At 41.8% G+C, this 26,674-nt stretch overlaps 1 protein-coding gene across 1 annotated transcript in view; it reads left to right on the top strand.

Annotated features, from left to right (window-relative positions):
• LOC132405319 (slit homolog 3 protein-like) overlaps positions 1-26,674 on the top strand; it is a 630,603-nt gene that overhangs the window by 90,324 nt on the left and 513,605 nt on the right. The window contains exon 4 of the mRNA XM_059990026.1: positions 7,169-7,240. Coding sequence (XP_059846009.1) covers positions 7,169-7,240 — 72 coding nt within the window. The remainder of the gene's footprint in view (positions 1-7,168; positions 7,241-26,674) is intronic.

Here is a 26,674-nt window from a genome sequence, read left to right as displayed (position 1 = left end):
CTGGCGACCACATTGCAGTAATGTGTATTCCACTTGGTTACGCGTCACAAGAGTAAATAAAGAAACATTTCACTGTCTCCTGTCTCTCCAACTTTGCCAGCACTCCATGTAGGGAAGTGTGCAGGCATTTAAATTTGACCACTATTGGAGGGGCATGTTTAACAGATGTGTGTTGCACACACCAGCTTCACTGATGTACTTGCTGGTTACTGGAGACTCTGTGCCTCCACTTCCCACCCACAGCATCATCCCGTTGCCCTTCAACTACTGCCAAGAGACCTTTAAAGTGTATTTGATCTACCAGAATACTCTTAAGTTTAACATTTGATTCAATGAATTCCATGCCTGGCAAGAATACCTCAATATTGCCATTGAGCGCCAGATTACTAAACTTTGAGCTGGGACCTTATGGAAAAATCCACTGCTGAAACAATTTGTGATCCAACGATTGTTTGATCACAAATTCCCTTGCATCGTTTTCTTTTTGAGGTAAATTGACTTGGCTAGAATCCAATTCAAATAAGCAAGATGTGTTGGTTATGAAGAGACCTTGTGAGCTCCCTGAAACCCTCTGGCTTTCTACATAGACCTGGACAGTACAGTCACACCGAAACACTGTAGCCATACCTTCTCTAAGAACAGGCTGAATGAAAGATTAAACTGTTTTAAAGAACTGATAATTTCCTCCCCCTGCCCTTAAAATTCCACCCAGGCGTGGTATTTCATATTTTCCTGATAAGCTTTTCCTGACGTTTCTCTCAACCATAGGGAAATTTGTGCACCTGCATAATTCAGAAACAATGGACCCGTCATTGCGTTTTCAGCCCGCTGCAAAACTGGTATAGGATCCTGGCTCACTCAAGGCTTCAGACATATCAGCTCTGACCTTTTAAACCTTCTTTAAAACTGGAGGTTTACATAGAGATTCCTGTGTACTGCATACAGATTCTTCGGAGCCAGAGCCTCCTGCAAAGTAATTCAAGGCTGAATGGAACAGGCAGTCAGGTTGGAATTCATCTGTGAAGTTGATTTTAATTGGTTTTAAAATGTGTTCAGGATGTGTGGGTGGCTTTCATTATCCCATTTGGAGAGGGAAGCATTCATTCTGATACGTGAATTAAACTTTATTTACATTTTTTCAGACATCAGGTTCCATGCTTTGCCCTTTATACATAAACTGCTTGTTGCATTTGCTTTCAGGGTTTGAATTTTGTTTCCCTGCCATTAGTTAACTTTCCTCATGTTTCCATTTGTGTAAAGACTGGCTAGATCTTCCATTTCGTTCGTGCTGTGAACAAATCATCGGCTTAGGTGAACTCCTCCCTCATGTTCACATGTAGGGTGGCACCGTACCTTGAAGCTCTGTGTGTCCTGGATCCAGTCCTGATCTGTGGTGCTGTCAGACTTTTTCCACAAACAGGAGAAAGCCTGCAGATGCTGGAAATCCAAGCAAAATGCTGGAGGGACTCAGCAGGCCAGGCAGCATCTATAGAAAAAAGTACAGTCGACATTTCGGGCCAAAACCCTTCAGCAGGACATTTTGCACATATGGGTTTCCCTTAGGGTGCTTGGTTTCTTCTCATATCACAAAGGACCTTGGTTTATTAACCACTAGTTTGTTGGTAAATAATAGATGGTCGTTTGGGCGGGATGGGGATAAAGTTGATCTGAATGTGGGGAGTATAGGTTATAGCAAAACTTAACAGGGCGGTAGGATTACTGTGTAAACTAGCGTAGATTTAATGGGCTGAATGGCCTTCTGTGCCATCGCAATAGATAACTTGAATTATTCTTTATTGTAACAAGAAGGTTGAAATAGCTGTCCGTTTAACTTACCCACAAATCCTGCTGAGTAGCAAACATGAGAGGAGGGAATTCGTGGCCTGCCAGCACAGTTTTTACCCTGCAGTATAATTTCCAACCCGCCTCAGTACACCATTCCACCCCTCCCATCCAATGCAAAACAAAGCACCCAATGCATGAGGTTTTGTTTGTTCCAACCATGTATCCAGTGTCATTTAGCACAAAACAGATGGCAAAGGAATATATAAAGAAAGTAGGATCAATGTTGTAGTTTACATCCTGAAGCTGGATGTCACAGGCATGCCTACTTCTCGGCTGTTGTTTATTAGATTAGCCTCTGTGTCAGGTCTGCTGAGAATGCAGCTGACGTGGGAACCTGTATTAAATGGATATAATTTGGCTTTGCCAAACATTTGATCAGGGTTACTCCTGTCCAGGGATTTTTGGATGCATGTCTTATTGTTTCCTGTTGACAGTGAAGTGGCAGGTACAGACTTTCCCTTACAGGTCCAGGCATCAGGTTTCAATCGTGATCTGCACTCCTGTACCCCTGTATACATATACATACATACACACAGTATATTGAGATACAGGAAGCAATAGGCTCTTTTGGCCTTTCAAGTCATAGCACCCATCAAACCCCAATTTAATATTAGCCTAATGCCAGGATAATTTACAATGGACAGTTAAAACCCCCAAACGGTACGTCTTTGGACTGTGTGAGGAAACCCGAACACCCGGAGGAAACCCAGGCGGTCACAGGGAGAACGTTTAATCTCCTTACAGACAGCGGCAGGAAATTAACCTGGGTTACTGGTACTGTGAAGCATTGTGCTAACTACTATGCTACCATGCCATGGGGAATTTGCACACTCTCCCTCTCAATTTTCCTCCCACACCCCAGAAATGTGCAAGTAGTAGGTTACTTGGACACTGTAGTGAAGGTATCTGGTAAACCTGGGAACGCGGAGAGAAGGGAACAAGATTAGTGTAGATGGGTACTTATTGGTCGGGCAGACATGGTAGGCTGAAATACCTCTTTCTGTGTCGTACTTCTCTAAGAAAGAAATCAAAAGTCGGGGCATAGATTTAAAAATGTGGATAGAAAATTATTGGTCAAATGCAGTCATTTGGAACCAGCTTGGACAAACATCAAAGAACCTGCTTCCATGTTGTATCACTGCACTGACATGCTGTACATCTCAATGACTCTACTAACTGGTAGAGGGATCATTTACCCAGAGGAGCTCCGCTTGAAAGAGAATGAGACGCAAACGCAATTGGATGTGCGGTTGAAGAACCATACTCCGACAGGCAGTAGGACCCAGTGCTGGGAGTTGGAACTCTGTTGGGTTGATCATTTTGGCAAGCATGGACATAATGGGCCAAATGGCCTCCTTGTCATTTAATTGTCTGATTCTTTGTATGGAAAGATTGGAGAGCGGTTCATGGGGCAGCACGTTAATGTAGTGGTTAGTGCAGTGCTTTACAGCGATCGGCTGTAAGATCAGGATTCAATTCCCGTTGAGTTTGTAGGTTCTCCCCGTGACTGTCTGGGTTTCCTCTGGGTGCTCCAGTTCCCTCCCACATTCCAAGGATGTATGGTTAGGTTAGTGGTGCCGGAAGCATGACAACACTGTAGCACAATCTTCATGGATGTGGTTTGACACAAAACAGTGCTTTTTAATGCACATGTGACAAATAAAGCTAATCTTTGAATCTTTAAAACAAACCCATTTGTGCAATATCCTTCACCTCCTGAGTAACTGTTGGTTTAAAACTCCTCCAGAGCTGCTTTGAGAGAACAAAGGACTGTGAGCCTACGTGAATATGTTTATGTCAGGCAGTTGGGTCTGGTTGAGTCCTGTTAACATTACTTCATCAACTGCCTGTCATCACAGTAGGGTGACCCAAGGATCCTTAATCCCATACTGCTGCAGATTTATAACCCTGAATGTGCACACTACGCTGTGAATATGGAGGCTTTGAAGCAATTGCGGTGCCTGTGATCACTGAGACTGGGGGTCATCCACAGTAGAGAAAGTGGCAAGCTAATGGGTATCTTTGCAAGTAAATGCTAACACTGTTGTGCATGTTCTCGCTGGTGGCACCGTGGGTTTCTAATAATCACTGATAAAGAGTGGACATTTCGTGGCCTCCAAGGAGCTCTGCAGAAAGCTCCGTTAATCTAGAAGTATGCTCCAATGCTCTCTGTGATCTACCTTTAAGATTGTATCAAAAATATATTATATTCTTAATATATGTACCTGTATGCAGTAACTATAATCGGGACATGACTTATCTCCTTTATTGGATCATCAATCCCTTCTATTCTCTGAATAGGTACCAGTTCTTATTATTGTTATTGTTCCATTCTTTTTGTATTTGCACAGAATGCTGTCTCCAGCACTCTTGTTGAACTGTCTTTCATTGATTCTGTTATGGTTATTACTCTATAGACTTACTGAGTATGCCCACAAGAAAATGAATCTTGAGGTTATATATAGTGACTTTGATAATAAATTTACTTAGAACTTTCAACACTACTCATTTTCCCTGCTTAAACATTTGAAGGTGGGGCCTTTTCCCTCAGACTCCAGTGGCAGCGGCACTTTAGACCGTGGTCTTTCCCAACAGAGCTTTTGTGGTGGCTCCACCGAACTTCAGTGCATCCCTCAGTACATTCTCCTGCACCTTGGAATGTGTCAATGGGCAGCATTTCCTCGCAGACATTAAACACTGGAGGGGTAACAGATTTTGAGATGACTAAAGAGTTTCTTTAAAGAATCCTCTAGCTCTAGTTGATGTTTGCCTCATTGTGAAAACTGGGAACTCTTCCATTCACTAGAGTGCTCTTGCACTTTATTCAAGAGAGGAATAAGAGGTGTGGTGGGAGATAGTTTGGATGGTGAATGGTGGATGGTTGGGCGGGAATGACAGATTTGCTAAGACAAGGGAAAGCAGTTTCACGGGCCTACCCGACAAGGAATTCTACTACCAGATTTTCTGACCACTGACTGTGCTCGCCAATTTTGATATGTGTCCAGGTAACAAATGTTTAAGCCTTACAAAAATGTGCCTAATCTTATCAGGAAAATTAGAAATTTCTGATCATTGTGACATAGAAAGGCCTTGATGACTGCACTGTAATTTACCCACTCTGTTTATTAAAGGTGGATATTCATTTGGCTGAAGGCAGAGATGATGATTTGCTCTTCTGTGGATGCAGGAAAGCAATGGGATTTAATTCTGTGTAATAATGTACCACCTCATTAGTGCACAGAAGCACGAAGCAAAAACAAATCAATTTTTGCTGCAGACTCAACGGGTCTCTGTGCAGTTATATTCAGAAAAATGTTACTGTGACAGGAGATAAGGCAGCATTGCCATTTAAATTCAGGTTGGTTTAGTGCAGTTAAAGACATGTTCACAAATTGGGAGAGAAAGATTACTCAGGAACTACAGAGAATAGATGGTAACCTTCAAAATATTCAGGTCAACATTTCACACTACTTTTATAGGGGACAGAGGTAACAGGGTAATATTTTCCATAGCTCCAGTAACAATGATTGAAATTCATCTTGATGTAATTATCATTGTAAAAACAAAGAAAATTAGTATAACCATGCTAATTTTTTTTGTTTTGAAAAGCTTTAGTGAGCAGTTCACTGGGAATTGGAGAAACTCAGACATTTTCTGATGAGATAAATGTCAAATAACAAGTTAATTCAATGGAAACTGATACTTCAGAAATATGGTTATATGCTAGGTTGTTGCTATCATTTTAGTAACAGTACATAGGACTATTATTGGAATTGATATATTTCCTGGCGACTTGTTTAATATATTTTTGTTTATATGGTATGGAATTTTGACATAGCTGGGCAGAATTTTGCATCTGTAATTATGCCAAATAAATTTGGTGGAGCTGAGTTAACGTCAGTGAAGATACAGTCCGAAAATGTAATTTGCTCTGTTCAGTTTATGTCGTTGATAATCATCTGCCTCAAGTTGTGAAGCTCAATAAATGTGCCTTGAGAGCACCCTCTACTGCTGATTCTCTTCAAATATAGTGTGAATGTATATGTTTGGGGTAGTTTGCCTGACTGCACTCCTGTGAGACCTCAGGCAGTGTTACCTACCCTCAGTCTGCAGCACTTTCAGCACAGCAGAACGCTTGGTTTTAAAGTCCTCACGGTGTTGAGGAACAGCACACCACAGAAAAGGCTGTTGGGACTCATTGAAACCATCCCAACCTTCAGGCACTCACTTGCACTAATCTTACACTAACCAATTAACCTGCTGACCTGCATATTTCTGGGATGTGGGAGGAAACCAGAGCACCCTGAAGAAACCTATATGGTGACAGAGATAAACTGCAAACTGCACGCAGGCAGCACCAGAAGTCAGGATCGAACCTGGGTCACAGGAGAGGTGAGGCAGCAGCACTACTTGTGTCTCTATCTGACCACATTTACTTGCTTACTTACTGTATGACAACACAGAAGGAGGCCATTCTTCCCATCAGATCCTTGCCTGCTCCCAACAGAAGAATTTCAACATTCCCATTTTCCTCCTTACTTCTCTATGGTATGGAAATTACTCTCTCAGATGAGCCCAAACACTTCCCTTTGATACCAGAATAGAAAAACAAGGATGTAATGTTGGGACTTTATAGACCACTGATGAGGCCTCACTCGCAGTATTATGAGCAGTTTTGGATGCCTTATTTTATAAAAGGTATACTGAAACTGGAGAGGGTTCAAAGGAAATTCACAAAAGTAATTCTGGGATTAAACGGCTTGTCGCATGAAGAGCATTTGATGGCTCTGGGTCCGTATTCACTGGGATTCATTGAAAACTATCGAATGGTGAAAAACTTTTACAGAGAGGATGTGAAGAGGATGTTTCCTATGGTGGGAGTGTCTAAGACTAGAGGACACAGCCTCAGAATAGCGGGAGTCCTTTTAGAACAGAGATGAGGTGGAATTTCTTTAGCCAGAGAGTGGTAAATCGGTGGAATTTGTTGCCAAAGGCAGCGATGGAGGCCAAGTCTTTATGTATATTGAAGGCAGAGATTGATAGATTCTTGATTGTTCAGGACATGAAGGGATATGGGGAGAAGGCAGGAGACTGGGGCTGAGAGGGAAAATGGATCAGCCATGATGAAATTATGGAGACGACTTGATGGGCCAAATGGCCTAATTTTGCTCCTATATCTTATGGCCTTGTTATTGGAGAAGTTTTGAAGGTTCTGCATTTGTAGTGTAGAGAAACGAAATAATTTGGGCGTCACTGATACTGTGTTTGATCTATGTACTTTTCACATAGGTTCATTGCTTTTTTTTCTGAATTTCTTTATCAGACGACTCAACAGGAATAAACTTCAGGTCCTTCCTGAACTGCTTTTCCAGGACATCCGAAAGCTTTCCCGACTGTGAGTAACCAAAAAATTCAGTTATGGCTTCATACAGTTTCTTCATTCTTGTTTTTATAAAGAATTGTCTTTTTGAATCAATTTAGTTTATAATATAGCTGTGCAATGGGAAAATGTGTCTACAGAGTTTCACAATTGATCAATCAATGCCTTGTTTGTTTGAGTTGGTTGGTCTGCCATCTAATTAGGAAACTGCTTACTCAAGTTGTTTGAATAATTGTCCAATCAAGAAATAATTTGTTTGTGCTATTGACCTGACCTGAATGTTGCTGGAAAGTTCAGGATATAATTTGCATAACTTTTAAAATATGTTTCTCTTCACTCTTTTCAATGCAAGTTGTAAGAGTACATTTTAACATACAAAATCAGCCACCCTTTACAAAATGTTGCCAGGGTAATTTTTGTGTAATTAAAAACGTGCATCCTGAGCAATGGCATTTATTGTGTTAGGTTAAATGGACTTTTTCATCTCCACAAGAAATAATGTTTTGCAGTTTTATGTCATCTTGTTGTTGTTTACTTATATGTTTCCTTGAATCAGGGCTACAAAAATCATGCATGTTTTTGGATTCTCTTTTAAAAAGTGACAACGTGTTATGGGATTCCATAATTAGAGGAACAGAAAGCAGATTCTGTGGACGTGAAAGAGCCACCCAGATGGTCTGTTGCCTCCCAGGTACCAGACTTGGGGCCATGGCATTCTAAAGGGAAAGATTGAACAGTCAGAAGCTGTGGTACATGTTAATATAAATGACATGCAATATTGTGCAACAGTCTCAGGCACATATATATAGCTAGCGTGCTTAAGGCTTTTGTACAGCACTGTATTTGTAAACATGGAGTGGAGAATGAGTTTGTAAATCTGGCAGAAGCAAAGAATGTTGGGAAAAGCGAGGGTGGAGTGCTCGGGAGGTGTGTGGGACAGGTGGCAGAGAAGGATTACCTGGGTTAAGGGTCGAGGGTGGAGCGGGTGCAGACACACCCAGCCTTGAGACAGCAGGCAAGGTCTTTTGATTCCAAACAATTAGTTTATTGATAATTACAGAATGTCTCTCTGATACTTACCACTCTCTTCCCTTTCCCTTCTCCTTTTTCCAACCATGACTCCCCTCTCCCTGCCCCCTTCTCACTCTCAGCCCGAAATAGAGACCCGTATCGGAGGGACATGGAGTCCTTGTTCAGGATTCCCTAAAGATTAACTTGAAGATGAGTCAGTAGTAAGAAAGGCAAAAGCAATGTTAACGTTCATTTCGAGAGGACAAGAATACAAAAACAACGATGTTATGCTGAGGCAATGGTCTGACTGCACTCAGAGTCTTGTGAGCAGTTTTGGGTCTCTCATCTAATCAAAGGTGTGCTAGCATTAGACAGGATCCAGAGGAAGTTCATGAGCATGATCCAGGAATGAAACGGTTAATGTATGAGGAACATTTGATTGCTCTTGGCCTGTACTTTCTGGAGTTTAGAAGAATAAGAGGGGTTCTCATTGCAACTTATAGAATATTTAAGTATCTGGTTAAAGTGGACATAGGGAGGATGTTTTCTATAGTGAGGGAGTCTAGGGCACAGCCTCAGAACTGAAGGACATTCTCTCATTAAAGAGATGATGAAAAATTTCTTCAGGCAAAGGGTGGAGAATGTGTGGAATTCATTGCCATGGACAGCTGTGCAGGCCAGGTCATTGGGTATATTTAAGGTGGCGGTTGATAGGTTCTTGATTAATCAGGATATCAGAGGTACAGAGAGAAGGCAGGAGAATGGGGTTGAGCGGGGTTTAAACAGTTGGAGGTTCTCCTATTAGAAAATAAAGAATGTGTTTAAGTCCTCAGGAGGGCCATGAGTGGATCTTCATTTTATTTCAGTTGCTTTTACATGAGTGAAACACCACTGCAGATTACCAAAGCAGGATTTTACCAGCTTGCCTGTTGACTATTGTTTTACTTATTGGCAGAGTCCCACCTAGCTAACCTGGGTGCTAGAACTGGTCACTTCATGCCTTATGTAACTGTCTTTAAAACAAAGCACCTTCTGTTGTGATGGAAGTGTTAAAAATCTTACTAAATCACTTTTACAAACTCCCAGCTCCCGGTAGGACATATTCCAGAAGAGGATTCTCTTTTGAATTCCCATTTAATTTGTTCCTTGTGATTTGTTTCCTTGGTACTTACTGCCCATTCTGCCACTGGCGTCTGGACAGCAATGATGATCCTCCATCTCTGGCACTGTTTAGAACTTGTTTCATCATGTCAGTAGTTCTGTCTCGGTTTTCACAATGAGCAGTCACGCAAGTCAGGAAAACCATCACACTCAGATATAGAAGATGCTTCATTACTGTTTCCGTAACAATTCTGTTTTACCATTCATGGTTGCTAGCCCTGAGCTGAACCTCCGAACCTGGAGGACCAGTGGACCATTCTTAGTCTGTTCTATACCCTTTGACCTGTTTGGTATGGGTGGCCCCACCAAGAGCCAAAGCATAAGGCCCAGACTTCAGCCAAAGTAGCTCTCCAGGTCATTGCAGCATGCAAGCCTCTAAACCATGATAAGGTTGTGGTCCTTTTGAAGAGTGTCTCCCTAGAGCCCTTGCTTTTCTAGCTAAGGTAGGTTGTATATGAAACATGATAGTCTTTAAAGGTAAACTGTTGAGGTAAAGCCATATCAATACCACAGTCGAAGGGCTGAATGGCCTACTCCTGCTCCTATTTTCTATGTTTCTATATGCATCATAGTGTAATATTTTGATTTAGAAATTAATAAACATACTTAAAAAATTGGGAGCAGAAATACTCCAATTGTCTTCTGCTCTGCCATCATGCCCAATTTGATTGTATCCACAGCTCTACATTCATATCCACCCTTGGTAAGCTTTCACCTCTTTCCTTATCTAGAATCTACCAACTGTATCTCTGTTGTAAAAGTATTCAAAGACACTGTTTTCACTTGTAGAAAAGTAAGAGACCCAAACCTTTTGACACTCATGCAAGAAAAAATTCACCTTAATTAGGTGACCACTTATTTTTAAGTAGTGCCTCTCATTTTCTATCCTTCCAAAAGAGAAATCATTTTCTCCACATCCAGCCCTTCAAGATCTTCTATAGTTCAGTGAACTGCCATTTCACTCTTCAAAACTCTGGTAGATAATCTCAGAAAGGAGTTTATTTTAAAGTTCTTTGCAGCAATGTCATAAATCTAATATGCACATTCAATCTTTCAAAAAATCAATCTTCTGTTTAAACAAGCTCATTGTCTTTGTAATATATCCTTGTTTTCCTTGTGCCCATTTTCATTTTCTCTCCTAATACTGTCCTTGAGCTATTTTTTTAAAACTGAAAATGCCATGTAAGTACATGAAAAACAGAAAATGCTTGAAACAATTAACAGTTCATGCTTTAGGGTCATCGCTCTGATGCCTGAAATGTTAACTCTTTTTCTTTCTTCATAAGTGCTGTTTGACTTACTGAGCATTTACAGCATTTCATGTTTTTTTATCTCGGATTTTCAGCAGCTGCAGCTTTTGATGTCCTTGTTAATACATGTTGCTGTTATTAGAAACTTATGTTTCTGAACAGAACTTATGAGCAGAAAGTTATGTTAATAGCCCAAAGAGCTAATCTTACAATATTCCCTTCTCCTGGCTCTGCCAGGGCAAGGTGGCAAGGTGCCAAGCAGAGGCCCAACTTTCTCCACTGGAAAGGAAATAAAAATTAGAACGCAAGTTTTTGCCTGGTCGCTCTGTAAGCCTCCTGGTAGTTGTTAGAAAAGTGCTGCTGGCAGCAGCCTCTTAGGCCATCGTACTATCTGTGTAGCTGGAACTACTGCTTGGTCCAAATGGGGAATAACGGGAAGGAGGGAGGATGAGAACAACAGCTCAGAATGAATTTAGACATTTCCATCAAGGCTAATGTCTGATTCAGCAATCTGTAACGCTCTGGCATTTTACTGTATGATTGTCCAAATTTTCCCTAGTAAAATCATTTGATTTTGAATCTATTTTAACGCTAATCACAACCCTGGTGTGACTGTTTTCTCTCACTGTAGGAGTTCTGTTCTTGAAACAATCAGGAAATGGAGACTGTGTGCTTTTAGAAGTTCTCCAAACCTGATCATTAGAGAGTTCCTTGCCAGGATAAAGAACCCTTTCAGTCATCTCCCATCCTCTTGTGCCTCTCCATACTGCACTGACAGAGGCCTGTAAAATTGTTAATACATGTTATACATTGCTTGACTGATCAGGCTCAGAAATACTGAGCAGCACTCAACTACAGCTGGAGGAATTCAGTAGGTCTGGCTTCATCTACAGAAATGAATAAAGAGTCGACGTTTCGGGCCAAGACCTTCCATCAGGTCTGGAAAGGAAGTGGGAAGACGCCAGAATAGAAAGTTGGCGAAGGGGAAGGAGAACTAGCTCGAATGTGATAAGTGAAGCCCGGTAAGCGGGAAAGGCAAAGGGCTGAAGAAGGGTGGAGGAGCTCACCTCATATTCCATATGGGTGGCCTTCAGCTTGATGGCATGAACATCAATTTCTGTTTTTTTGTCTTTCTTTCTCTTCCCTTCTTCCTTCCGTTTTCTTCTAGTCCCCACTCTAGCCTCTCAATTCTTCTCCTCACTTATCACCTCCCCTGGTGTCTCTCCTCCTTTCCTTTCTCCCCTGGTGCACTCTCCTCTCCTATCAAATTCTTTCTTCTCAGGCCCTTAAATGGCAGTCTTCCTTACAAGCATACCAGCCAATTTATAAAATTGATGGACAAAAATAAACACACACCTGAATTATATCAATAACGTAGGGGAAAATTGACATGCTTGGGTACAAAGTAATCCAAAGCTTGGCAGGTTCTATTTTCCTGTCAGAGGCCAGATGAAATCAAGTGTAATAAAAAAAATAACATTTAAATCCTGAGATAACAAGTACATTTACAACATGTCACTGGCACCCTTTTGAAGAGCTGGTACTCTCACTGGAACAAAACCAATTTAGCCCTTCTTGCCAGAAGCGAAGCCATGTGTCTGCATCATTCCCAAGTGAAATTATATCTAACTTAAACCTGTGAAGTTTAGTGTCTATTATTCCCCAATTATTCATTATTGCTATGTGTGATTTCTTTTAAAAAAATGTTTTTACTATTGGGGTTCAAAAGAATTTTGCAAAGTTGATCGATCAGTAAAACAGGTCCCAAAAAGAGCCTCAGGTTGTGACTCCATCTTTCATCTGAGGTGAGCTTGTCAGCCCAGTGATTGAAAGCAAAGCTGTGTGGTTGTTGGAAACAATCTGCTTCTCATCTGAACCCAAGCATCATTTTGTTCATTCCAGAATGCTTTTCTTTTTCCCTCATTTTCTTTTAAACATAAGGAAAAAAGCCTCTGTAGGATCAGATAGTCTTCGCAGATTATTTTCCGATTCTGGATTTGTTTAAAAATTAGAGGTTGCAGAAGCCCCATATCTGCGTGGCAGATGGATTCCATTTGAAGCTGGTCCTGGAATCTCATCTCCAAGACACTGAATCCCTGGATATCATTTCCACTTCTCAAGGTTAATTTACCCTGACCAGGCCTCTAGGCCTTCATTTGATTAATCACCTTCAAAGCAAGTTCAGTGATGTTTAAAAGCCTGGAATAGTTATGGGCTTGTTGATGAGGTAGTATTCATATTGTATTCTGCCATCTGCTTTGTTTTGCAGTGTTTTCATGGTTCAGAAGATGAGAGCAGTTATTTTACTTTAAGAAACCCAGACCTTTATTTATTTATTTAACAAATTGTTGCCCAGCAGGTTATGTCATAGACCCCTTGCTTAATGGTATTGGTCCATGACATGAAAAACGTTGGGAACCCTTGTTGCCCAGAATTGCTTTCATTGTATTTGGCTGTCTAACATCCTTCTCTCATTGCAATGGATCTTTAAGTGTACCATAATTCTCATACTTTTGGTGCCTGGTTGACGGAGAAAGAGTTACCTTTAGTCGAGTCAGATTTATTCCAATGTTCAAGGTACAGTGAGATAAAGTTGCAATGAAAAAAATTACTTAACAGTTTCACAGACATTTAAGTACAGATAATGCACAAAATATAAATTATAGAGAAATTACTCAAGATAGTGAAGAGCGAAAGAAAGACCATGCAAAACAAGACATCAGTGCAACAAAAAAAAATTCGGAGACAAGTTCATAGTAGTGAAAGACATGGTCTGTAGCGTTCCATTGCTGAGCTGAGGTTAGAGTTGGGCAAGTAGGATCAAGAAGATAGTGGTGGCAGACAAGTAGCAGTTCCTGAACCTGGTGATGTGGGACTGCAGGCTTCTGTACCCCCTTTCCAGCAACTGGAGGAGGAAGTGATGCAGTGTGTTCTAGGAGTGGTAAGAAGGAAGAGATTAGCCAGGAATAGGTATGAAAGGAAGTGTAACCTTGAATCCATGCAAGATTGTAGTACTCAAGATTGTTTAACATAATTTTCAGTGTCAAGGAGGATGAAATAATTGTTACTCCAGATCTGGTCCAGCACAAAAAAAAAACACAATTAAGATGAAATCAATAATAAAAAACACAGTAAATATAAATACATAAGATAACTTACAGTATATACCAACACATATCTATACATGAGGTGACTGATAGGAAATGATAAAGTAGTGCTGGTTGGGGTTGTGGAGGGGAGTGTTAGTGAATGGAGGTATTGATCAGCCTCACTGCTTGGGGAAAGTAACTGTTTTTGAGTCTGGTGGTCCTGATGTGGATGTTACATAGCCTCCTCCCTGATGGGAGTCAAACAAGCAGTCCATGAGAAGGGTGGGTGTTACTTCATGATGTTACTGGTCCTTTCCTGGCACCTTTCTGCATAGGTGTCCTTGGTGATGGGTAGGCTGCTGCCCGTGATGCGTTGGGCAGTTCTGATGACCCATCGTAGAGTCTTCCATCTGCTGCAGGACAGTTTTCACACCAAGCAGTGATGCAGCAAGTTGGGATGCTCTCTACTGCACATCTGCAGAATGACGTGCAAAGTCCAGCTCTCTTCAGCCTCCCCAGCAAGTAGAATCATTGGTGAGCTTCCCTGATTGTGTAGAACATGCTCAGGGAGCATGGGAGGTTGTGCCAGATATGCACTTCCAGGAGTTTCAAAACTGCTCGCAGTTTCCGCTACTGTGATGCAGATGAAAAGAAATTTGTGAGTGGTGCGAGTTCTTCTGAAGTCAATAATCATCTCCGTGATCTTCTTGACAGTGAGGAAGAGGTTACCTGATTGGCACCAGGCCCCAAGCTATTCCATCTGCTTTCTGTAGGCCGTCTCATCATTGTTAGTGATGAGCCCCATCGCTGTTGTGTCATGGGTGAACCTGACAGTGTGATTACTCGGGTGTATGGCTCTACAGTCATGTGTGAGCAGAGCGTACAGCAGTGGGCTGAGCACACAGCCCTGGGAGGCCCTCATGTTGAGGATGATGGAGGGAGGAGTGGCTGTGCATCCTAACTGTCTGAGGTCTGTTGGTTTGAAAGTCTAACATGCAGGAGCACTGTGGTCTATTTAGACCAAGGAGTAGGAGTTTGTTCACCAAGGTCTTTGTTAAAGATAAAAATAAGTGTCTTTTTTCTCTAGCTGTGTCAGGGCCAGGTGCATGACAGATGCTATGACATCTGTCGTAGAGCAGTTCTATCGGTAAGCATATTGGTGAGTGTCCAGTGTGGCAGGAATGTAGAAGAATGGAGATGTAAGACTGGGCCAGTGAACCACATCGACGTTCTGCAGGCTGCTTATAAATTAACTTTGAACTTTTGGTAAGCGCCAGTACCAGCCATTCAAAGAGCTTCATGACGATTGGTGTCTGTGCTAACCGGCAGTGGTCGCTTAGTTCTGAAGGTATGCAGTTCTTCGGTACAGGGATGATGGTGGCTGATCTAAAGCATGTGAGGAGAGCAGCCTGGATGAGTGAAGTGTTGAACATGTCTGTGAAGCCATCAGTGTGCTCACTCTCTGAGTACTTGGTCTGGGATATTATCTGCCCCGCCACCTTACATGGCTTAACTCTTTGCAGAGTCCTTGTCTGCTGATACAGACAGTGGCTGCTCACCAAGGAGAGGGGTAGCTTTCGTGGCCGGTGTTGTGTTGCATTCCTGTAAGCTTGCATAAACGTTGTGTACAACGTCAAGGAGGGAGGTATCACTGGTACAGACAACTCTTGGACAGTCAGTAATAACTTTGATGCTGCTGCAATTTGTTAACAGACAGGTGTTCCTGAATTTTTGGTTTGTATGCAATCTTTGATCTCTTAATGCCTAAAGTGAGGTTTCTGCAGACTGCTCTGAGAGCTGTTCTGTCACCAGACTTGAAGGCAGCATCCCAGGGTTTTTGTAGGAAGTGCACGTCTACATTCAACCAGGGCTTCTGTTTGGGCCGGGAGATGACCCTTCTTGAGGTACTAATGTTATATCTCAAAGCACAATATTGTACACAAAGAACAATCAACCCTTGTTCTATCCAGAATCTAGGGCAGGAAGATGAGGACGAGCAGTTATATTAACAAGAGATGGGCACAGGGCAGAGTAAGTGTGTCAGAGAACAAGGGAGGTGTCTGGGAGTGTGACAGTACTTCTGCAACTGGGATAACAAGGGACAGTTGTGTGCGTTAACAAACTATGATAATGGCAAAAGTTACTGCTGACTCCACCCACCCTAGCAGTCACCTATTCATCAGATTGCCATGGGGAGATGCTACAAGTCCATCACCACCAGGACTACAGGTCATCTGCAAAACTTCTTTCTTGAAGCTAACCAACTTCTCAAGAAAACGCGTTCAGGTATAATACCCAGCTGTCCTTGCACAACAAACATTAAGTGGTCTTTCCTGATTTCTTTGGTTTTGTTGATAATTATTGAGCCTGCTCATCTGTTCACATTTATTTAAGTTAAACTATAGATATTTGCACATTTGACAGTTCTGTTAATTGTTGATAGCTCATGGCTGTTTGCAGTATTGTCTTGTAAGTTGTTGGTTGCTGATGTGGTATCTGTAATAGCATTGCCCTGTGGTTTATGCTTGGCATTGAACCACAGTCAATTCTGGTATGTTCCACGTACTGACAATAAAGTGATTCTGATTCCGATTTTATAATCTGTGAACTGGGAGAAACAATTAGAACTTCTCTGAAATGTCAGAATCAATGGATGGACAAGAACTGAAAGGTAATATTTCAGCTGTGCACAAGAAACTTCAAATTTGCCTTCTGTGCTCTTGTCATAACCTAAGGGAACTCAGACGAAAGAGGAGAAAAATATATCCTCCCTGAGGGAGACTTGCGCTAGGTAAGTGAGTAATCATCGTTACACAAGCAATGTGAGGCCCCTGGGCTGCAAGTCAGTGAGTTTTCATCTAACATGGTTAGAGAAATATGATTTTGTGTTCAAGAGCATTTAGAAAAAACAATTATTGCTATACATTGTCACGTAGCCCGCAGCATCTGTGCGTGCTTCATTGTGGCTTCCCCACAAAGATTGAGCTAAGGAGACACTTTGCATGCTGTAAGTTGCAGATCTGAAACCAATTGCATACAATCCAATATTCTGGTGTGCAGACAAGCTGATGGTGGAGGACTGTTAAATGTTAAGGAACCATTGCAATCGACCTTTTGGAAGTGAAGATGTGTTTTGACAATACTGCGGTATTACACTGCATTTGGGTCTCTGCCATACAACACTGTGCATGGTACATATTATTGGATCAATGCGTGGCCTACTTCCACATCCAGCAAACTTACTGGTCTGCTTACAGTTTTTGTAGGAGATTTGAGATGCTTTGTTTCCCTTCCTCCACAAACAAGTCAGTTGTTGCCTTTTCTGAAAGAGCCTTTGATTCCCATGTGTTGGTTCATCATGTAGAGCAGGGGGCTCCCAACCTGGGTCCACAGACCCCTTGTTTAATGGTATTGATTCATGGCATAAAAAAGGTTGGGAACCCATGATGTAGAGGGCAAAAGTAAAAAAGAAAAAAAAAATTCAAAGTTCTTAGTAGTTCTAGGGAGAGATCCTCTATGGGACCTAGTGGCACCTCAGAACTCTTCTTACTGCAGGAAGTATGTCGTCCTTGAACCCGAGGGACTGTCTAAGAGGAAAAAATAATCTCAATATTGGTGGAGTAGGATTGATTGGCATCCAGTGATTGTCTGACTCACCCGTGGTCTTGTTCCTTGCCAGCTACGTTGGTTACAATCCCCATGCTTGTGACCCAGGTTATTGTCAAGATTGTACCAGCCATAGTAATGAATGGAGGATAATTGCTTTTGTTAAAATGTATCATCATTTCTCTTGAGGTGATTGCATTGTAAGACTTTTCCCTCCTATTCGGTGTGTACAACTTCCACTTATTTTGTGGCTCGCAAAACGCTTGTCAAAGGCTAAACACTTACATGTAAATAGCCTGGAAGAGCTTTTGGATGTTTTAACTCCAGCAAGCACATTATTAGATCTATCCCCTGCATCTTGTGGCATAGAGATAAAAGAGCTTGCAAGGGAAGGGAGGAGGACAGCCCTGTTTATTTGTCTCGCCACGCCATTGCTCCATCTCAAATTGACAAAATCACTCTCAGTTCAAAGTGTGTGAGAGTAATTGCAGTGTGCGTGTGCTGTAAAAGCAAATTACCAGGCGATCCTTGTTACAAACGTATGATAATTGAAAGGTTCGGTGCTACATTAAAGCATCAAAAATTTTCAACACAAAACCCAGCTCCGGTTGATGGAAGTTGTTCTGTAACTAATTACAGAGGAATAGCTGATTTTATCTTGCTGCATTTTCATTTCCTTTTATTTAAATCTGGGAGGTGCTACCTGCTAGAAGGGTTGCTGTGTGTTCTGTCCCTCTAAGAATATCATTGATAAATCAGATAGCCTGTTAAATGGACTTTACTTTTTGATTATTGAAATGGACTCTCACTGAAGTCCTGAGCAAGAGCAAAGACCTTCTGATCCAACTTGGATGTTTTGCAGGAGAAAAGATCACCTTCCAAACATCCCGTGAATTCCTCACTGTAACTGTAATGAGCTCTTTGACAATACACTTTCCTGACTGTAATACTTCAGAAACAGAAAGGCAAATTACTGTGAATGCTGGAGGTATGAAACAAAGTCAGGAGATGCTGGACATTCTCAGGCCAGGTATATGGGAAGAGTCAATATGCTTTGTTTACAAAAGAAAAACATCTACCAATGCATCACCTTTTTCTGAAGTGGGAAGGAAGCTGACCTGTAATTGAGAATGATCAAAGCCAGGCAAAGTGATTCACTTTGGTATGCATTACAGAAAAGAAGAGATTTTGTGAAGTGGTGAAGTACTGGGTAGTCTTGGTATTCAAAGGGATGTTGAGGTGCTGATACATGTCACTGAAAGCCAGCAAGGAGGTGCAGCAAGTAACTGTGAGGGCAAATGTTAGCCTTTATTATTAGAGGATCTGAATTCTGGAGTAAGGAAGACGAATGGCCTAAGAAAGGATCATCATGTATGGCACGACATCTCTGCATGGCATGGAAACAAAAGCTTTTCACTGTATCTCGGTCCAATTCCATTTCCAAATAGTTTTTGCCTTAGCCTGATCAAATTAAGCTCTCTGATTTTGATCTAATTTGGAACGATTTTCTTCTTTTCTCTGCATCACTCTAGTGAAAGTTTTATTTGGCTTCATCTCAGGAATAATTGAGAATTATTTACCATGCTGGTGGTGATTTTTAAAGGCTGGCATCAGCAATGAGTTGATTTTATCTTTTCTCATTCTATTCCCATTGCTGCCGAAGAGGGTGATTTTTTTTTGGTGGGGGACCAATTCTGCAAGCGATGTCTCTCTGGCAGTAGTTCAGCCAGGCACTTGTCTACTTACAGGGACTGTGGGTGTTGGCAGTAAATGACATCAGATTGCCCCTCACAATCATGTCTCATCCTGCCGTTGGCCATTGTACACATAAACCACAAGGATTCCTGGTGAGTAATCACAGAAAAATAGAATTTTGTAGCACAGAAGGAAACTATTAACCCATCATGCCTCTTCAAGGTTTCTGAAAGAGCTATTCAATTAGATAGACCCCCATGAACTTTCCCCTGAGCCCTGCAAATGTTTCCTTTTCAAGTATTTATCCAATTCCCTTTTGAAGGGTATTACTGAATCTTTCAAGCGGGACATTTCAGATTGTTGAAAACTAAATGCATTTGTTCAGATTTTCCCAGCATCCCACTTTCCTTTTGTTGAACATTGCAAGGGCGATAGTTAAAACTGATAGTAAGAATTTTTTCCCCCTTATCAGAGGTGTTTAAAATTAAGGAGCATAGATTTAAGGTATGAAGCCAAAAGGTAGAAGGTATTTGAAGATTTATTTTTTACCCAGAGGATGGTTGGAATCTGGAATAAGCACCATGAATGGACGATGGAGGCATAGACTCCTGGAACATTTAATACGTGTCTGAACAAGCATTACAATTGCTAAGGCATTGACAGCTATGGATCAAGTGTTGGTAGTTGGATTAGCATTGATGAGTGTGTGCTTCGTGGTCATCATTGACTTGATGGGCTGAAGGGCCCTTATTTTTTATGATACCCAATTCTGCTTAACCCAGAGGCATTAAAATTAATTGTGCCCAGCTGTTTCCCAACTGCTAGACCTTTCCCGAGACCACTGATAGTTCTCCATAATTGAGGTTCACTTCATAGCATTCCGGAAACAAAATAAGCTCCAAAAAGAGTGAAAAATATTTAAAATTATTTATTACATTCAAAAATATATAAAAGTAATATGTATTTTTCCCACTACCAGTTTGTTACATTTAAGCTCATGTAATGAAGTAAACTCGCACTTAAACCTTCCTCGTGTCCAAGCTGGACCCTCCCCGGCAGGAGGTGTGACTCAGAATTCCTTCCCAGGCAAGGACCATGCTAGAACAGTTAATGGAGACAGGCAGATTCTGTTGGGGGATGATTCCAATCTAGTGTCTGCTTCCTGATCTGGTGATGGCCTCCTTACACAGAATCATCCTTGGATCACTCCAGAGAAAACAATTTCTGAACAAAAGGAATTCTTGTCAAAGTCAAGGTTTGGGGTTGGGATCTGTGACATCTGAACTCTGTTACTAGCTGGAGATTTTATACCTCACTGTCTCACTGTTTACTCTCACTGTCAGATGGCAGACTGAACATCTCATCAGGTAATCTGGTTTTTATTTCATTTTGAAACTCTGCAGATCTGAAGTTGGAATTCTATTTCTAATTGCTTTTGTATGTTTTCCCACCCCGTATCTATGCCAATGTTTGCCAGCTATGTTAGAAATCATATGAAAGTCTTGCTTTGCAATGCAACACAATGAGAACTCAGAATATCGTGCTTGTTCATTGATTGCTTGCTACGTATTACATAATGCAAAGGGTTTTTTGATGTCCGATTGGTGAGCTATTTTGTGAGGGTTCTTTGTACATTAGGGGTTACATGTCCAATTGCTAGTGAGTTCTGTTCTAGGTGATATCAGACCCAGCTCTTTTGGGGTCCTTATCTTAATTTGATATGTGGGAAGGTGGTTGGGTGCAGGGATGGTGACCAAAATCATCCAGCATCCTGATTTCCAATTTCTATGTCATCATTCCTGCTGAAGGCATGTGTGGTGAGTGTGCATAAAATTTAATTTGACGGTTTTCTAATCATCAGCTCCGCTCCTGGCGCTGGTAACTGAGACTGTATCGGACCACTTGCAATTTTTCACACAGAGATGAGCTGCTAATAAACAACACATCCATCCCAAGTATGTATGTGGTGGAGACAAGCACTTGTATCATCCGTGCATGGAAGGCTCCGATTCAGGTGGCGAAAAGTGGCATTAATATACCTGGGTATTTCATGTTCTGTGTTATGTCCGTAACACTTCCATTACATTGCTAGCTCTGCTCCTACTTCTAATACCCCCATTCATAACTTTGTTATCTCTAGACTTGACTATTTCAATGCACACTTACCTGTGTTTTTTTCAAGTTTCCACCCTCTATACACTTTGTCACACACTAAAATTCTGCAGCCTACATCTTGCACCAAGTGTCCTTAATCCTGCACCTATACTGACTGATGCTGACATTTGATTTCATATAAAGCCACAATTAAAATCACCATTGTCTGCGAGTCTCACCTCTCCATACTTCTAGTCCACTGAGGTCTCTACACTCAGCTAGTGTGGGCCTTCATCGCATTCACTCCACCGCTGATAGTTGTTATTTTACCTGCCTTGCCCTCAGCACCTAGATTCCCCTCTTATATTTTTCCATCTTTCTATTCTTTCTTAATTTACAACGTCACTCAAAATCTCTCTATTTTACTAAGTACTTGTTTAACTGCCCAGGAACCTCACTGATTGTCTTGGTGATATCTTTTGTGGGTAAACCCACTCGTAACATGGACTTGAACGTAGTAATGCTTAAAACTGAGCATTACTATTGCTGACATTCTTTACTTGACTGACTTCGGAAAGCAGAAAGGTTTGGGTGAGATATCAAAGGGTTGCTCTTGGAATCAATTCCCTGATTAGCAAGAGTCAGCACTTCAGTTCAGAGGGAAGGATTTTTTTTTTTTGAAAGCACAAATTAAGTTAATTAAAGTTAGATTGATTAGCATTAATTTCCATTATGGACCTGGGCAAAGCACTGGAAAAAAATCACTGACTAATCACTTGGATGTGCTTTTCTGAACTGTATTGTGGAGTATTGGTCTGATTACCAATTACAGATCTTTACTTCTCGTAGTTCTGAAGGGGAACTGTATCATCACATGTCACCTTTCAGATGAAATATTAAATTGAGACTCCACCAACCTCCGATACTATCATACATTATTCTGAAAGAAAATAAGGGGATTCTCTCCACGTGCTCAACCAAAACTACCAAAATTTGTTACTGATTGCCCCTGTCTATGTGGGACACCTCCACACACACATTCACCTCAATGGCACCATAATTCTAGTGCACCCAGATAAGAGTGTTAACTGGGTGGAAGAGTGGACCTGCAACTAAAACACTCCTAATATAAAGTTTAGTTTGCTGGGAGTCAGGGGAAAAGACAGGCCTTTACTGTGCTCTGGATGGAATGGGGGGGGAGGTGGGAAGAATAATTGGGTATATGGTCTGATCAGGAGGAGGTGGGAATGTAGGATTGAGGTGGTTGCTGGGGAAGAGGATGGAGACTGAGGCCTTTGGTGGTTTGCAGCGTTGCGTGGCTCATTGGGTTGGATGACTGTGGCTTTTGCGTCTGTTTGGTGAATCAGTGGGATGAGCATGGGACAAGTAGAGTGCAGTGATCTGGGGATGTGTTGAGGGCTCCCAATCTGACATTGTGTTGTCAGTTGTTACCTGTCTTTATGATAGAAGTGGGCTCCTATGTAATAATTCTTCCTTTCTTCCCTTCTTTTGCACACTTTGTGATTTGTCTTTTGTCTCTTGCTTTACCTTGAGTGTTGGGCTGTTTGTGTGTGTGTGTGTGTGTGTGTGTGTGTGTGTGTGTGTGTGTGTGTGTGTGTGTGTGTGTGTGTGTGTGTGTGTGTGTGTGTGTGTGTGTGTGTGTGTGTGTGTGTGTGTACACATGCACCCCCACATGAGTGTCTAGTGTCTGGACTAAGGCCCAGGAGATGGAAAATAGGTTCAGTATGGCCTGGTAGCTGGACAGTTTATAGGATTTTTTGGGGGACGGTTGGGGTGGCTTATTGGAGAAAGGATTGCAATAGTGTCATGGGAACTGATCAGACCGGGGAGGGTGATTAAAGGGAGACTGGGTCATTGCCAGAGCTCAAGAGATTGTAAGATTATCAACACATATTCTTTGGCAGTATTTCACTGTAAAGAGCTATTTCCTCCTGTGCCAGCCTGCTCTGACCCTGGTCATACCCTAGCTGAGTCTTTGAAAACTGTTTATACCAGTTTATTTTTCCATGATTTCTTTATCAGATAATTACATAGTAGAGCAAAAAGACTTACAATTAAATGCAAAAAATTGCTGTCACTGTGAAAATGATCGGAAAGTAGAGTGCAAAAATCAAGGGAGCTCACTTTTAAGCATTTTATAGTCATTTCCTCCTCCATTCAACATATTTCCATTTCTTCTTCATATGTGTGTATCCTCATCTGATCTACACATCCGAGGCTCACTAATATCTCATGTCAATATTTTACTACTATTTTCATATGGTAGCATAGTGGTCAGCGTGTCCTTATTACAGCACAGCACGTCAGAGTCTGGAGTCAATTCCACCACCATCTATAAGGAGTTTGAATGTTCTCCCCATGACCGCATGGATTTCCTTTGGGTGCTCCAGTTGCTTCCCAAAGCCACACCGATTAATGGATGAATTGGTCCTTGTGAATTGTCCTGTGATTAGCCTAGTGTTAGATAGATGGGTTGGTGGGCGGCGTAACTCATTGGAAGAACTTGTTCAGCACTAAACAGGACGTGGCCAGATTACAGCATTTCTTACTCTGACCCCCACCCAACCCCCAATCTCCTTGGAAAAGTAGTGGTAAATTGCCCACTTAAAGAAGAGCAGAATTTCATTCTTTTTTTATATCTACACAAAAGAAAGTGTGATCTCAGTGGACTATTCAACAGTAGCGACATCAAAACAAACTCTCTTCCACGAATCTTCCCTCTCCATCCTCTTCTGTTTCATCAAAAATCCATTCTATGGCCCCTACGTTTAGGTTGCTACTTAAGGCAGAGGTTAATAGATGGTTGATTAGTCAGGGCATGAAGGGATACGGGGAGAAAGCAGGAGATTGGAGGCTGAGAGGGAAAGTGGATCAGCCATGATGAAATGCTGGATGTGATGGGCCAGGCGGCCTAATTCTGCTCCTGTATCTTACAACGCAAGGTTCAGTATTTCCTCCTGTGGCCAACAAGCTTCATGCGCTGGAAGAACAAAGCCATAAGCTCCACCCTGTGTTACATCTTGTGCTACCTTGAGCTAATACCATCATCCCTTGACTAGGGATCACCATCCTGTCATGCCCTACCCAATATCATCCCTCCAAGGACCAAAAAGGTTCAACGAGAAGCACCAGTATTACCATCATAGGGCAATATGATCTTTCCAACATTATAGACATCTGGAAAACAAATCTAAAAGGTTTTGAATTTTGTTTGTTTGGTCCTGAGTTGATGACAGGTAAACACTTCAGGTCAACAGATGGGAGTTTTGTGCTTCTCCTTGCTATGTATCATTTCAGTATACCATCTCATGTTTCAACCCTTTAAGAGCCTGCTTATATGGTGAAATAGTGATTTAGCGCCAAACTGAGACACGTATAAATGACGGGTCGGTTCCAGTACTGACTGCAAAGAACATCGATTAGCATTCCCTTGCAACATTATCTGAAAAAGGGACGAGGCAGTTAACCAGCTGCTCGCCATTTATTTGACTCATGGTGAGTTCCAGAGGACAGCCATTCCATCAAAAGGGCACTGATGAATGAAGCTCAAATACTGCCTCTAGCTATGCTTGTCACCCCTTCTAATGGGCAATGTTATATCCACCGGAAAAGGCTAAAGCTCTGGATTCCTGCTACCTGGTTAATCCCCTTTGCACCAGAGACTTCAAAAGAGTATCACATTTAAAATCTTTCTTTTCTCATAGACTCCCAGCAGTTGGACATACAGTAGGTTAACATGTAAGGAGATTCAACTTGCATCTCAAACATGTGGAGCGAGTGGCTTTTGGGAACAAGAACAATAAATGGGCTAAAATCATTATTTAACTTACATAGAGAGAAAAAAATTGGAATAGGAATGCAAAGAACTGGGCAGGAAATTGAGTAACTGGAGAATGAAGGAGCTGTTTATATTCCTTATTGAATAGGAATTGTTGACTAATAGACAAAATGGACTATTTATTTATGAGGAGAAAACATTCTGGTTTTATTTAACTGAAAGCCTCTCAAATTATTTCAGTATTTATGGCATGTGTCCACTTGAGCTCCTCTAGCCCCTCTGACATTCCTCGCCAATCTTGTTTTATTCCAATCTTACAGATCTCACACTTGAGGTTTATTTTTGCACTGCAGCATAGAATATACATCCGATGTTATAAAAATAATTCTAAAAATTCAAAAATTGCAAGGAAGTTATTAACTGGACAATTGTTATTAATGTGCTTTGCCTAACATTTGGTTTAAAATAAAACTATTTCTTAGTCCTGAAGCACCCTATGAATATGCTCCAAGTTAGAGCCTATAAATCATAAATCATTTGCTCACCATTGTGAATACCGGAGTAAAAGACAGAGTATAGGCTGTTTTTGGAACAGAGGTATAATATAGTAAGCTCGCAAATATAGAGACCGGAATAAGTGAGGGAAGAGACAGGAGACTGTGTCAAGAGTCCAGGTTTGAATCCTCCACAATTGAAGGTCAGCAATCCAGAGGTTAGGCTGGGTTGTGTTGACAGGCACTGAGGAGACAAGAGATCCCAAGGTGGGTGAATCCAGAGTCAGAGGTCCATGTGGGCATTGGCACAAGCTGGTGATTTGTCCAGACCACTGGAATCGGAGGTCCGTGTGAATCCAGCAGTCAAGGCCTTAGGTCGAAGGTCAATGGTCCTGGAAGTTGGGTAGATCGAGGCCAAAAGTCAAACCTGTGATAGATGAGTCCTCAGATCAAGGCCCAAAACACAAATCCATGACCGATGAATTCTGGGGGTCAACACTCAGAGATTGGCAAAGTCTGGAGGGCAAAGGTAGCAGTTGAAGTGCAGAACTCAGCGAATCTGGACGCAGAAGCCTGAAGGTTGAGTCTGTGAACACAGGCCAGAGACTGGAGGTTGGAGTACTGATGTCTGTAAGCATGGTTTTCCCCGGGACCAGGGACTGGAGGTGGCCTGTGCTCTAGATGGAGGCCTGTGTGTGTGAGGAGGTGGAGGAGATGGGAAAGGGGCTTGTTTTGCTGTTGTGCTGTTGTTGTGTTGAACATTGTGGCCATGCTGTATTGGCACTGGAATGTGTGGCAATACTTGTGGGCTGCCCCCAGCACATCCTTGGGTGTAAAGGTAATTGACACAAATGATGCATTTCACTCTATGTTTCAATGTACACGTGATAAATGAACCTGAATCTAAATCTATATTTCCCTGTTGCCTCAGATATTCTATTAGCTTCTGCAAGGACTGTGTGCAAGATATTTATTTATTGAGCAATACAGTGTGGAATGGGCCATTCTGGCTTTCGAGCCATGCCACTGCCAGTAACGCCTGACAAGCCCGATTTAACCCTGACCTAATGATGGGATCATTTACAATGACAGATTAATCTACCCGGTGTGTCTTTGGACTGTGGGAGGAAATCAGGGTGTCCAGTGAATGCCCTCATGTTCCGTGAGGAGGACGTACAAACTTCTTAGAGGTAACGTTGGAGTTGAACTTGGAACTCCAATGCCCCAAGCTATAATATCGTCGCATTAAC

The sequence above is a fragment of the Hypanus sabinus genome, chromosome 15 (genome assembly GCF_030144855.1).
Source record: "Hypanus sabinus isolate sHypSab1 chromosome 15, sHypSab1.hap1, whole genome shotgun sequence".
Taxonomy (NCBI): domain Eukaryota; kingdom Metazoa; phylum Chordata; class Chondrichthyes; order Myliobatiformes; family Dasyatidae; genus Hypanus; species Hypanus sabinus.
Note: the sequence above shows the minus strand (reverse complement) of the source record. Positions and strands in the feature narration are given on the sequence as shown.